The sequence below is a fragment of the Euprymna scolopes genome, chromosome 23, assembly GCF_053919585.1.
Source record: "Euprymna scolopes isolate OS-2025 chromosome 23, ASM5391958v1, whole genome shotgun sequence".
Classification (NCBI taxonomy): Eukaryota; Metazoa; Mollusca; class Cephalopoda; order Sepiida; family Sepiolidae; genus Euprymna; species Euprymna scolopes.
Genome location: NC_136504.1, coordinates 67,567,361 through 67,582,684, shown reverse-complemented (window position 1 = coordinate 67,582,684; position 15,324 = coordinate 67,567,361). Strand labels below are relative to the sequence as shown.

The 15,324-nt window shown below is 34.9% G+C and overlaps 1 protein-coding gene across 1 annotated transcript in view; it reads right to left on the bottom strand.

Moving 5' to 3' along the window:
• Positions 1-180: 180 nt before the first annotated feature.
• Positions 181-15,324, bottom strand: part of LOC145245973 (glyoxalase domain-containing protein 5 homolog) — a 58,169-nt gene continuing 43,025 nt past the window's right edge. Inside the window, exon 4 of the mRNA XM_080107762.1 lies at positions 181-6,072. Within this exon, the coding sequence (XP_079963888.1) occupies positions 5,953-6,072 (120 nt within the window). The 3' untranslated portion in view covers positions 181-5,952. The remainder of the gene's footprint in view (positions 6,073-15,324) is intronic.

Below are 15,324 nucleotides of genomic sequence, written 5' to 3'. Positions count from 1 at the left end.
TTTTTTAAGAATTTACAAAATTTAAAGAATTTTATCTTGTTTGAAATTAATTGAATAGAATGAATTGTTCATAATAATAGGTATTTTGGTATGTATGGCTTTATGAATGATTTAGTAAGTATTTTTTTAATTTGTTGAAAATAAGACATTATCAAATGAAAGAATGACAAAATCTATATATGCAAAACATAATTTTTTATTGACAATTTGTTAAAACAATAAAAAATGAAGGGTTTGTAAAGATTGTTTAGCATGTAAGGAAAAATTGAATAACCATGTTTTTTGAAGAGGGGTGCATTGTGAATGTGTATATAAATGGAATAGGCATGGTAAATGCATGTGTTTGTTTTGCTAATGAGTGAGTGAGTGTGTGTATGGATTGTGTACATGAGTTTTGTCAACAGTGTGTGTATGCTGTTGCTATGTTTAATAGTTCGTGTGTGCCTTTCGTTAAATTTGTTAAGGCTCTTTGGCCCCAAAAGACTTAGATGGTATATGTTTTATTTAAAAGAAAAACAGGAAAGTGAGAAAAATGCGGTGCTTGGCTTCTTATGCATAAAATTTCCGTGCGAACATTTCTTGTAATTTGATTGGTTGAAAGAAACTGTTAATTTGAGCTTTTGTCCAATCGAGATAAGATAGATACAACATTCGCTGCTGCTTTTAACAACTTAATTCAAGTGTTGGCATCAGTTTCTTTTGTTTTTATTTTTTTAGAATCAAATACTCAAAAGACGGACCTCGTAAAGGTTTGCACCATCCCTTAGTGAAAGTGACGCAATAATTCTGACTGAACTTGAATATAGCATACCAGGCACATAGTATGTGCCAGTAATAACTGCACTACATATGTGCAGTGAAATAGGTAAATCAAACTAAATGAAACGAAACCTCATCATTTACAGTTATTCAACATTTTTAGATTTCATCTCTTGGTTTTTTTATATAGAAGAAAAAATGAAAGAGTTTTAACTTGAACTTCTAGGTTTAAAAAGTAAGCAGTAATATTTTTTTTTTTTCATTTGAGTTGTTTGTTAATGCATAAAAATAAATGCATCAAGAAAGTATATTTTTACAATTTCATATTATCACATTACAAAGTAGAGCTGGGCTACTGCTGATGAAAGACATACATTTCGTTTTAGGGCTCATACAACCATCATTTTAGATTTTTAGTAGAAACTAGAAAAAAAATGTGACCCGTGGGTCATCCATTGAGCGCAGGTTATATTGTTTAAATTAGTTAAAAATGAGGTTGCAAAAGGAGTTAAATTAAAAATTAGACAAAATCCCAAATAGTCCATTATTGTTCACTAAATCACTACCCCCCTCTCTATATTTATATTTATTCATTTTATTTTTTGTAAGCTATGGATTAAATAATATTAATACTTGTGATGATATTCCTTAAACGCTAGTCATATAGGGGAAGATTCTCTTCACATAATAACAAAACAATATCCACGCATTTTATTGTATTAATGATATGTCACATGCGGTTAGAAAATAAGATAAAAGGAATATGTGTTGATAATAGCATTCAATGTTTATTGATAAATGTTGCTGCTCCAAATATAACACCAATAGGATATAAAACTTAATGATGACATGGAAGAAAATATATAGAACAAAGTATTATAACATACATGAATTTTAAATTAAAGAGTACACGTGTGTTTGTCTAATATATAAAGATCCTCAACTTTAAACCTATATAGCATTTTATCTGACAAATCGATATTTGATTCTGACTAGGCAATTTTTCGTCTTCTTTCTTTTGATTATGTTCTTTGCAAAAACATATTGCATTTCACTTCAGTTCCTTTGAATAAGTACTTATTCTGACTAGAAAAATTGTTAGACGAGGAATTTTCCGTTTATGAGGTCTTTTGGAATTGGATCTGTAACCTTTCTCTAGCCATTAAAATGAAATCCAAACACCATGACAACACTCTCCACAGATGGGAATCCAAATGAAGCCACCAAGATGATCATGGAATGAATATACAACATTTTTTCACTTAAAATACTTTGTATAAAACAAAATCTTAACCTTTTTATTTTCCTTATAATCTAGAGCGCTTTATGTAAACAAGGTTTTATTAATTTAAGGCAATTCACTAGGGAACTCAGAAAATGCTCTGAACAAATGAGGATATACGTGTGGTCTATCCATATGGGAATATTGAAATGTTGGCTAAACCATGTTTGTATATGTCTGCATTTACCCAACACATGGAACAGTGCAGATATAAATCACAACTATGGCATATGTACAGACCGATCACCTCCATTATACAAAAACAAGTAATGCACTACTTTTTATCATGTATTATTTATTCTCTAATTCACTAATCATATTATTTGATAAAATATGGCAGAAGCAACACCTGTGGTAACATAACTAAATCTCAATGGCAAGTCCTGCATCAAACATTACTACAAGAAAGATTAGTTCCAGAAAGTGCACGACACTTTCATGCATCACATCAAATGTACAAAAGATCATTTCTACTGGAATCGTCAAGACTGGGTGTATCATTTCAAGAATTATGGGACATTGGAGAACCTCAATGTAATCAGTGACAACTGTTCAATTCATTCAGGACAATAATGTGAAAGAAACAGTTTAGCAAAGATCAAGACATTATGTGCAAGAATAAGCTGAAGACCCTGAACCTATCTCTTATTATAAAATTCTGTCTCTAGCAAGATGGAACAATCTTTCACAACTCAAACCTCTAAATGGATTCGCTGAAAGAGAACTATAGAAATGTGGTGTGATCAGTGTCACGTGTCATGTCTGATATTGAGTAGGCAACTCACAGCTCAGACGTTTACCTCTCCCTTCTTCCTCTTGGTCTACCTTAAAGATAATGTGTAGGCAGGGAAACCCAGAATCATAATGGAACTCAAGGAAGACATAAATAAGAAGGTTAAAGACACTTCTCGGTTGGCTCATAACGCTATCATGGACAAATTTGTGATGAATCTCTAGAAATGCACAGAGCTAAATGTAGGTCATCATGAACACATGCTCTATGATAAATAAAACAGTTCAAAGACGTACCAAAATTTTAGTTACTTTATTTAAATCTTGCAAAAAATTAAGAAATAAAGCTCATCGAAAGTTAAGACCCATTTTTTTTATAAATATGTAGAAGATAATAATTGGAAAATAATGTCTTGTAAGGATCAAACCTATCCCTGATTCTACCAATCATATGACACGGGCCAATCACATGGCATTTAGCTGACCCAAAAGAGGCTAGAGAGTACTGTGAAGTAAATTGAGTCGGACACTTAAAGGATATCTGTAAATTCAAATAGATAGAAAAAGTAGAGCTGCTGTTACTACTGAGTAGAAATTGTGTTTGATAAATGCTATGTTTAACATTGTGGTTACGTTTTGTAATGAATATATAAATTGTACTTTAGCTAAATAGTGAGAGCCATATTTGAGTGGAAAAGTTTAAAGGTCAAAAATCACTCTAACAGAAGTCAATGAAGCCATGTGCTTTCCAGCTGGTATTTTGTGCCTCTTTTGGCTTGCAAGATTCAAGCAGAAAGGATGTATCTGGGTACTGTCCCCAATGGCAGCCAGCGCCAACAAGCAATCTCTCTCTCTCTCACACACACACACACACACACACACACACACACACACACACATACATAGGAATGGTTTCTCTGGTGTTTTTCTGTGGCTATCCTTTTAAATAAACTTTTAAAATTCTAGTAAAAATATAAACCACTGATATATTTTTGAAATATTGTTGACTTTATTATTTCAATGTATTTTATTAGGATACTAGCGGAGGGTACCCGGCGTTGCCCGGGTGTTTGGAAGTGTGTATGTAGGAGGGGGGACCCTGTTTTAATATTATAAAAAAAAAACGATGTTATAAAAAATTGGAAAAAGCAAAACAAAGCAAAACTGCAAACAAAAGTAAAAGAAAAAAGGGAAAAAGGGGATAAAAGAGGAAAAAAGGTTTAGGTAGGAAGACAGGCTCGAACCCGAAGCATCGAGGTTAAGGTGGAAAAAAATGCGTGGTATGTTACTTTTACGCCAAAGAGACACACACAATTAAGAACGGATAAAATTAACCCTTTAAAAACACTTGCAGGTGGATAAAATTAACCCTTTAAAAACACTTGCAGGTGGTTGAAACAAACGTCAACGTTTTCTAGGTCAAACATGACGTCATTGTTGTAGTAGCAGGAGGAGGCCGAGTTTAGGGTGAAGGAACCCCCCACACACACACCTACACACACACATTTTAGCTTTTATATTTATATATGCCCCCCCCGCCCTGGTTTAGCTAATATATGACGCGTAAAATTGAAAGGAATAAAAAACAAAACGAATGAAAAGGAAAAAAAAAGAAAAAAAGAAAACCCCCCCAAAAAGTTACCGCGTAAAATGCAAATGCGTTTATTTAAATCTAATTTTTTTGTTTTTTTAAATGGAAAAACAAAATTCAAAAAAATAAAACTTACTGTGTATAATGAAAATATGTTTATTAGATTTTATTTATTTATTTTTCTTTGTTTCAATGAAAAAGAAAAAAATGAATAAATAAAACTAGAAAACTGACCGTGGTTTTTATTTTTTTTAATGTTGGTTTGTTTTGATTTGTTTTGATTTCTTTTTTTTGTATTGTTTTCTTTGTTGTCGCTGTTAACCAATTTGAATCTCGTCTGATTCCAATATCGATAGGGTAGTAGTAATTGTGCTAATGAAACTCTCAGGAATGCAATGTATAGAAATAAATAATGAATAAGTAACTAATCCAAAAATAGGAAGTCAGCTCCCCCCCCCCTAGTATCACGTATGAAATCAGTGCAAACATAATAGAAGTATAAAGACAGTAAATAAAATATTAAAGCGACTAATCGGTGCAAGATTTGAAGAATGCTGGCGGCTGACTGTTAAAGTTTATTGTAAGAAGTCGCATTTCACCCAACGGAAAAATGCCAATCCATATTTTTTAAGCAACTAAAAACTCAAACCGGTGTTCCTCGTATATTTCCCTGTGGACATATCTGCAGTGGTGTCAAGTGGTCGCGGGCGGAGTATGAATTGAATAGCGAGAAAAGATTTTACAACTTCTAATGACTCTAACTGATGGTGGAAGTGAACTCTCACCGGAAAAAATATAGAAATGTACGAATATCAAGGAACTGTAAGGGTAGTAGGCCTATAGCACACCTCAGATCCTGTGCTGAAGTGTGGGGACATTACATTTGAATGTAATGTCGTGATTTTTAATCCTATTAAGGTCAAACTCACACGGGAAAAAAATAAGTTCATCTTATTTATATAGAGAAGAGAAGAGAAAAGATATAGAGAAGAGAAGAGAAGAGAAGAAGAGATTTGCGATATTCACCTAGGGTGGTTCGTATAGAGATATATTGTTTGTATCATCATGTGTACAATTTTTGCCTTGAAAGAAAAGTTTAAAATACTATTTCTAATATGAGGTAAGTAATAAAAAACTGTCATTACAGTGGTGTTCTTTAAAAAAACTACTTCTTGATGTTGCATTTCTTAACGTTTCTGCAAAACAACAAATGGCTTTAACAAATCAAATTCCTTTTCTCTTTAATTATTTGAAATCTTTAAAATGCCAATAAAAATAATTATTTCAATATTTAAACCTTTTTTAAAGTACATTCTTCATTGAGATAGACTTTACTTAATTTTCTTTTTCTTTTATAAAATGAAGAAAATCTATTTTAAAAAATGAATACCGTTTTTTTTTTTTTACGTTCTAATATATTTCAGTTATTTTATGAACCTAACCAATAATTGTTCCGAGCGACCACAGATGGAGTCAAAGGAAAATTTCAAAGGTGTCTTTAGATTTTGTGAAGATTTTATTATTAGAATATTCTAACTTTACTAGGCTTTAAAACATATACATATAGATAGATTTAATCATGGAAATTTTACAGGTAATTTGAAATTTCAATCAAGTTATCATCAGGATCTCTGACGTATACAGAAAGGATCGGCCTTTGAGCACCAGTCCGTTCAACAGGCCCTTCAAGAATTGGAACTTGACAAATCTGAAACGAGATTTAAAGAGAAAATATTACATTTTAGAAAAAAGTAAAAGCTCTGGAAAAAATGAAAAAGGATATTCTTAATATATAAATTTTTCTTCAGATAGACTAATTGCTTTATATCAAAATAAACTTTTAGTTTTTATGCATAATCTCTAATCTTTCTTTCTATAGGAAACGCACATACATTACACACACAGACATTGTGTTTTATACACACACACACACACACACACACACACATACACACACACACATATATATATATATATATATATATATATATATATATATATATATATATATATATATATATATATATAGGTATCATTTGAAGTCGACCTTCCATTGGATATTGAAGTATTTTCTCCTTTTTCCTTTCCCTGTTTCAGTTATATGTTCATAATGTATTTTCTTTTAAACAGGTTTATTCTTCAACATAGAGTGATAAATACATTATCCAATCAAAACAGCTTACATAAAAGGTTTTTCCACCAAACTGATTAAAAATATGACAGAAGAATTTGTCTTTGTAAAACTGTAGTCACTACCAATGGAACACAACAGTAACCTCTTTTTCTCCTTATCAAAGACTAGCCTGTGTGCCCGGCGTTGCCCGGGGGTTTGGAGGTGTGTATTGAGCAAAAAAAAAAGTGGTAGTAGGCAGGCAGGCTCAAACCTGTACTGCGAAGGAGGAAAAGAAAGTAAAAAATAAAACATGACGTGTTAACTGTTGCACCCATCGCCAAACCAGAAGTGACGTAGATTTAAATTAAGGCTAGACAATAGAAAAGAGGCGATTACTTTCGAAAATATCCGCGAAAAAAAGCGACCCCTCCCTATAGAAAAGTGTCCAGTTCAGGGTGAAAGAATTAATGTTTTTTGTCAATATTTGTTGTCCAAAGGGTCAAGCTTCAAAATGATACCGATCTCGTAAAAATCCGTCGCCTCTGTCGAAAGTTTTTGTGAGACATACATACATACATACATACATACATACATACATACATTTAAACACAGGTGAGATTTATATTATAGAAGACTTACAGAATCAACACCTTACCAACCCTTCTTACTAATGATGGACACTTTTTCAACTATAATTCTTTTTCCTTACGTTCTACCTTTTTTTTTTTTATCTCTACCAAGCTATAATAATACCAAGCTTCTGTAAGCCCACTGGAGTTAAGTAACCTTGAGCCTTAGTTAGAGTTGAGAAGTATTTCAAGAGGTGATTATTTAGGAATATCACTCATGGCGTCCGTTCAATCTTGAGAGACAATGGATACCCTCTGTAAGGATGGCTGTATGTGTAATTGTGAAGCAAGGATTGCACAATTTTCCATCAAACCTCTCTTGGATTTATTCTAGTGGCAGGGAGAAATCCAAGATGGCTGGAAATAATTCTGAGATAAGCTGAGAGCACATACATCACCTAGGAATACCAGATACCGTTTATAAAACTCAGTTCTAAAGAGCTAATCTCCAACAGCAAAAAAAACAATCCTGGACTGTTCATTGTGATCTTTGCCAATCAAACACTAGCTTGCAATGAGAGATATAAATTTTTATATATCAGATTTAAAGAGATTTTATTTTGCTACATTTTCAGTCCTATTCAATTCTCCAACATTAAATGTGGGACTTTTTTCTTTTCTTTTACCTTCTCGCCGAAACAATGTAAATACTTTGTGGATATTTTCACTCATTCGGTAAAATGTATGTATTACAAGAATAAAAAAGCATTGGAAATGCAAAAGGATATAGGGATGGTATGCCAAAAAGTATACAAACAAGATAGCTATGAATGGCTAGGCACATGGAAATAGAATTGCATCCAAAGTATAGCCCTATAGCTTTTCTCCAATCTTCATTCCGTGCCATCATTACAGTTGTAAAAAGCTATAGGGCTATACTTTGGATGCAATTCTATTTCCATGTGCCTAGCCATTCATAGCTATCTTGTTTGTATACTTTTTGGCATACCATCCCTATATCCTTTTGCATTTCCAATGCTTTTTTATTCTTGTTAATTAGTATTTTTACTTACAGTCTTATTTTTAAACTTACATTCATGATAGTATTGTCTTTTTTAGGAGGCGGCTCATTGCCGCCTCCATTAGTAGCAGGTCGCTTCCTGCTGGGTTTTAGGTCTTTGGGTTTTGGGCCTTAGGAGTTGCCTCTTGGTCCTCCATCGGTTCTATATTACATAGAGAGTGCTACCGCCTCTCTGATAAAACAGTAAGAGTATTATAAAGTTCTAAAATGTTCATACCTTCACTATTAAATTTTTCTTGACTTTCTTGCAGTTTCTTTTGCGGTTAATTTAACTTATTTCCTTTGGCGTTTGGTGAGTTCTTAGAAGAGCTGGTCTGATCTACTTTTCTTAGCGAGCGAAGAGATTCAGCTGCATTTAACAATGGTTGCTATAGTGTATTTTTGTGCATGCGTGAGAATTTCAAGTTTCCTCCTTATTTTTCAATAGTTTGACAGTAGTCATGTGTCTTTCTGCCAAGAGCGACAGACGTCAGTGTTAGCCGTGATCGTCTAGAGGTTAGGACCCCACGTTGTGTCCGTGCTAACTTAGGTTCGAATCCTGGTCACAGCATTGACATTTTGTACATATTTTACAGTCCTAAATCTGAAGAATTATTTGTTTTTATAACATTGTTTTTTGACGTCGCACTTGCTGATAGGTTACTCTTATAACAATTTTGATCAACTGAGATAAAGATTTCGTGGTTTCATTAACGCTGGTGGGTTACTGTTTAAAGAAAAAACCTTAACATTCACCTCAAATATTCAGCGTCCAAGAAATATAGGCCACTGGCAAACTGGAACGTCTGTGAGCATCCGGTGTATTATTTGGAGCTGTCCCTTTTGAGAGAAGTTCCGTGTTCGAAGTGGTCTGTCTACATTGGGTATATAGTGTTTAAAACTTGTTATTACACGTAATCTTATTTAATTATGGAGTTAGCTAAAAAGCGATGGGTCACTGCACTTCTCCGTGTAAAGAGCAGTCGATTGCTGCTTGAACTGTTGTCAGAGACCGTTCGTACACCGAGATACATCGTCTCAAAAGAAAGAAGAAAGAAGAAGAAAGAAGGACAATTGGCCATTTTTGTACCCTTTTTTTTTTTTGCTCTCTTTTGGCATTTTAACCGACGTTCTGACACTCGCTGGATTCGTAAGACGCTTCTCTGTAAGAATATGTGCTTTTTGAAACTTATAAGTTGATTTTAGTTGAGATTTGGATAGTTTTGTTTTGTAGGCGTATATAGGCGTGTACGGGCCATCCCTATATAGAGAGTGCTACCGCCTCTCTGATACTTTGGATTCTTGTGTTTGCATCTCTTTGCATGCAATAAACATTTTATTGACCATATGGAGTCAAACAAACTCGGAACTTGGACATTTTTACACATTCTTCAGCAATTAACATGGCATATGCAATCCCATCATCAGCAAAAATGGAAATGGACGGCAATTTACAAGAGTTAACATGGGAAAATTACACAGCTGCAATGGAAGCCATGAAAACAAAAAGCAGTAAATATACATGTAGGAGCTTTTCCTTCTGTAATTAGCAAGAAATGTCTACAAATATATAAAAACCTGCCAATGTTGGCAGAGGAATGAACAGATACAAAGAAAATCAGAAAGACTCATAAACTCCTTTGAACCCAAACAAAATACCAACAATATATGCTTAATTCCTGTACACAAGAACATGGTGAAAATTTTGATGTTTACTTAAACAAACTAAGAAACCTAACTAAAACATCCGAATATGTTGCCCTTGAGGACCGAATTGTAATAGGCACCAGCAATAATAAACTGCAGGCCAGGCTCCTCAGCGAATCTGAACTTACTTTAGACCAAGCAATCGATATTTGCAGGAGTATTGAACAGGCTGAACTTGGTAAACTGAACAACTCAGCAGTGACTATCTATTACACTAAAGCAAACATGAAAAAGGCAGGTGAATTTATAAAAGACTGTAAATTTTGTGGACAGAGCCAATCATATTGCTAGAATATGCAAATCGAAATCACAGCCGACCCGTCCTCAATGGCCAAATAAATCCACAACACAATAAACTGCTAAGGTGCGCTATGTTGAAACAGAAGCGGCCAGCAGTAACAAAAGCATTTATGTTATGAGGACTTTGTCAGGTAGCAAACAGCATCATGCAGACATTTACCTATCCATTCCAGGAGACAACAAAAAGACCATTATTACTCTCCTGACAAGTTAGCTAAACTCTGAAGCTTTCAATACAGAATGCTAAGTGAAGTAAAGGAGACAAAGTCAATCACTAAAAAAGATATCCTCAGTAAATATGGAGACGTTTTCTCTGACCTAGGAAAACTATCAGGCGAATAAAGAAATTAAATAAACCAGAACATCAAGCCTATACAAAATAATCCTGCTGTCACTGCAAACGGAAGTAAAAAGAACACTTGATGAATTGGTTGATTAAGAAGTAATAGCCTGAGTCATAGAGCGAACTTTATGGATCGACAAATTGGTTGATCAGGTGCAATCATTACCTAACACTAATTATTGAGGAAATTGCAACTATAATAAAATGAAGAAGGCGAGATTGTTCTGAGTTGTCAATGCTGAAGATGGCTTTCTTCAGGTTATTCTAGACGAGGCATCTTTCTATTTAATAATGGGTTGCACTCTATTTGGCAGAATACGATGGCTCTAAATGCTATTTAGAATCAGTTCAGCTCCCAAAGAATGGCAGCAACAACTCGATTGCTGTTTCTAAATGATCGCAGATAACACCATGACAGTTATGCGGAAGCTGACAAAAGCCATGATGATGCCTTCATGGCACTTCTGGAAAGATGCAACAAAGAGGGAATAAAGCTCAACTCTGACAAGCTCAACTTCCAATAAACTTCTGTCAACTACATGAGACACATCTTCAATGCACAGAGACCAGCAGCAGATCCGGATAAAGTCACAGAAGTATCAGATATGCAAGATGTTCAGCGATTACTAGGAGTTGTAAACTATCTTGCCAAGTTTGTATCCAAACTCAGCACAGACCACTGCAACACCTGCTGGACAAGGAATCTGTGTTTAACTGCCTGCCACAACACAAAATAACATTCACTCAAATCAAACAGCTTATTCTTCATTTCTATGATGTCAGCAAGTAGGTCTCGAATGCAAGGTTGGTTTTGGAGCGGTCTTAACATAGGAACAGTACCCCATTGCATTTGCATCCTGGACATTTACAAAACCTGAGCAAAACTAGTCCAGGTTAATAAAGAGTGTCTTATCATCGTTTTCACTACAGAACGATTTGAACAATATATCTTTGACAAGGAGAAAGCTAAAGTATTTTCTGACCACAGACCACTAGATACAATACTGGTAAAACCTATTCACTGAGCCCAAAGCGACTCCAGTAGATGTGACTAAGTTTCCAAAAAATATTCTCTATGTGTGAGATACAAGCTAGGACCCCATAAGTGATAAACTGTCTTGTGCATCACTACATACTGCTCCAGCCACAACAGAAAGGAACTTCACCATATTCCAACTACAAGAACAGGAGCTGGTGGACGATTTAGTCAATATTAATATGAAAAATAGCCACTTTGTTATTGACGACTGTCTTTCACAGATTCAAAAGGACACAGTGTTAATAACACTGATAAAAGTCACAAAAAATGGTTGGCCAGAGGATAAAAATGGTTGGTCATCAGGAAATACTGGCCATATCGTGATGAACCGTCCTCTGAAAATGACCTGGCATACTGAGGCACATAGCTTATCATACCAACAAACCTTATACCTGAGATGATCACCAGGACACATATATATCACCTTGGCATCCAGTACACACTGAACATGCAATATAATGTTCTAGCCACAAATGCATGCAGAGATTACTAAAGCCATTCAAAGATGTGAAATGTGCAAACTCATCTAACTGCAACAACTTCTGATGACTAATACCAGTTCACACCTGTCAGCATGTCGCCTGTGACTGCGTTAAAGTATCCAGCAAAAACTTTGTGATATTAGTTGATATATATTCTGACTTTGTGGAAGTTGGCCAGATCCCAGATATAAGTGGAAACTCCCTTATCAAAGTGCTCAAACCTATCTTTGCCACACATGGTGAACTAACAGCAATGATGACCGACAAAGCAACCAACTACACAAGCAGTAATTTCTGCAAATTTCTAAATACCTGGGACATCGAGCACATGACCTCCAGCCCTCATCACCATCAAGTGAACAGACGGGCTGAAGCAACAGTGAAGTTGATGAAAGGAATTATAAAAAAATCAACAAAAGAAAGATACAGACTTGGAAAGCCATACTGAAATTGCACAATGCAATCACACCTGGTATGCATAGTTCACCAGTACAAAGGTTATTTTCAAGATATACCTGCTCCGTGCTAGCTTGCAAGACCACAGACTACACACCCCAAATGTAAGTAGATGTACAGCAGTCACGTGTGCATAAAAGATAAATCACAAAAATTGCTATGACTTTTACACTAAGCCACTATTGGACACTATAGAACAGCATGTTAGTGTAAAATGTCACCAACATATCTCCATGCGACAGTGAGCAGAAACTAACAATCTTCAGGTGAAACAAGTGCTACAGCAACCTCGAACACATGAAGAATAACTAGCTGTGTTATCAAAGTCCCGACACACTGTAATCAAATTGTGAACCTGAAAGTAAATTCTTTTTTCTTTTCAACCTTAATACAAAGAATGGAAATAATCCAGCACACATAACCAAACACATGGTAAACACATGCACACACAAAATCAAAAAAACAAAAATATAACACATTTAAAATGATTACACAAACACACGCCTAAGGAAAGACTCTAGAAAGCACTGATTACAACTGGTATCTTTGAACCAAACCAATAAAACATCAAGCATTGATTTTGTAGGAATAAAGCTATTAATTACAAAGATTTGAGACACAGACTCATTTTACTTTATATATTACCAGTTGGCTGCTTGACATTATCCAGTCGTAAGATAAATATGATATTTTAATTTACACAGTTTTCATATCTATTATTATTAAAGTGCCAATTGTTTATTGATTATTATATTGTACTGTAATCGAAACCAAAGGATTTAGTGTTATTTGTTACCATCTAAGCTAGCAACAGATGGATATCAAAACCATTAAAAATTAACCGACTTTACCATATAAATGTATATTCCTGCATCCGTAGAAGGTACATGTTTAGTCAAGTTATGCCTGCCAACTTCCAATTTTTTTTCAATGTTGGTCTCTTAGCAGTTATTTTTAACTTCGAATTTGTTCCTTAAGTTCAAATCCCCTACATATCAAGATTCAAGTCTGTAGATCATAAAATGATAAAGTAGTTTGAGATATCGTTCTTTACACTGACAGACAAACGGACAGACAAGGTCACTTACACAATCTTACTGTGTGTGTATATGTATATATATATATATATATATATATATATATATATATATATATATATATACATATACAAGGGGCGTGCAATAAGTAATGCCATTGACCCACTTCCAGTTGTCTGATCTAGCTGAAATTTTGCATGTACAATGATTTATATCTCTACATGTTATGTGGCAAATTACAGCTCTGAACTAATTGTGGTTTCTGGTTTACAGGTGTTTGAACTGAGTCAGGTGTGAAATGGAGCCTGTTGAATGTCGAGCAGTGATCCGGTTTTTGTATTTGAAAAGACACACACCACAGGAGACTTTTGATGAAATGAAAGAAACTTATGGTGATAATGCCCCATCATATGACCTTGTAAAATTCTGGCATCGTGAATTCAAACATGTGGAAACAGCTCCCAGACCTGTCACCCACCCCCTTCTGCCATTGATGAGGTATCTGTTCGTCAAGTTGAGGCTGCCATTTTGGAAGATCGGGACATTACTATTCGCCAAATAGCCCAAGATGTCAAGATTAGTACAGGGTCTGTGGAAACTATCATTCATGACCATTTGGATAAGCATAAGGTGTCTGCCAGATGGATTCCCAAGTTGCTCACACCAATCCAGAAGCGATAACGCGTCGAGTGCTTGAGGATGAATTTAGAGATGTGCCAAGAAGATGAGTCAAAGTTTTTCAAAAGACTGATTACACAGGATGAAACTTGGGTCCATCACTATGATGCAAAGCCCAGTCAATGCAGTGGAAGCACTTGGACTCACCACCTCCAAAGAAGGCAAGGGTGCAGCCCTCCGCTGGCAAGGTCATGCTCAGTTTTCTGGGACCAGGACAGAGTAGTGATGACAGATTTCCTGGCAAAGGGTACCACAATTACAGGAGCCTATTATGCTTCACTTTTGAGGAAATTAAGGGAAGCTATCAAAATCAAGAGGCAAGGCAAGATCAGCAAAGGTACCTTCCTCCTGCAGGACAACGCTCTGGTCCACCACTTGCATGTCGGCAGATCAGAAGCATGGGCGTGGCATTATGAAATCCTTCCCCATCCTCCCTACTCTCCTAACCTTGCACCCTCTGACTTTCACTTCTTCCCAGCCATGAAGTTGTTTTTGAAAGTAAACGCGTTGATTTCTGAAGTTACGTCGTGGTTGGAGGACCAGCCTGGGGTGTTCTAAAAAAACGGTCTACAGAGCTGCATCAAATGATGGGAGAAATGCATAACTCTGAGTGATTCCTATGTAGAGAAAGACTAATAACTGTGCCAAGTTTCATTGCTCTACTGCTATGGAAAGTGGGTCAGGACCATTAGTTACTGCACACCCCTCGTATATATATATATATATATATATATATATATATATATATATATATATATATATATATATATAATTATAAAACGCAAATAACTTTGTAACGGGTGCTGCAACCCAACATCCGGTTTATGACTTCCAACTGCGCATGCGTACATAAACAAATAATCAATGCAACAACAAAACATATTGTTTTACTGTGTACATTTTCAGCATCCCAATTTGTTTTTTTTTTCACGTTTAAATTATCTAAATAAACAATTGTTAATAATTTCTGCATTTTTTTTTACATCGTTCATTTCCGTATTACGTTTAAGTTATTTTAACGCAATTTACATAAAAATAAATCTACTTTAATCCTTTGACAACCATAAGAGCATTTTACAACTACGATTTATCCACAGCCTTCCTTTTTTTTTTTAATTTATTCTCCATTTTTTAATACACCTTTCTTAAAAACGTTCATATATTTTCTTCTACACC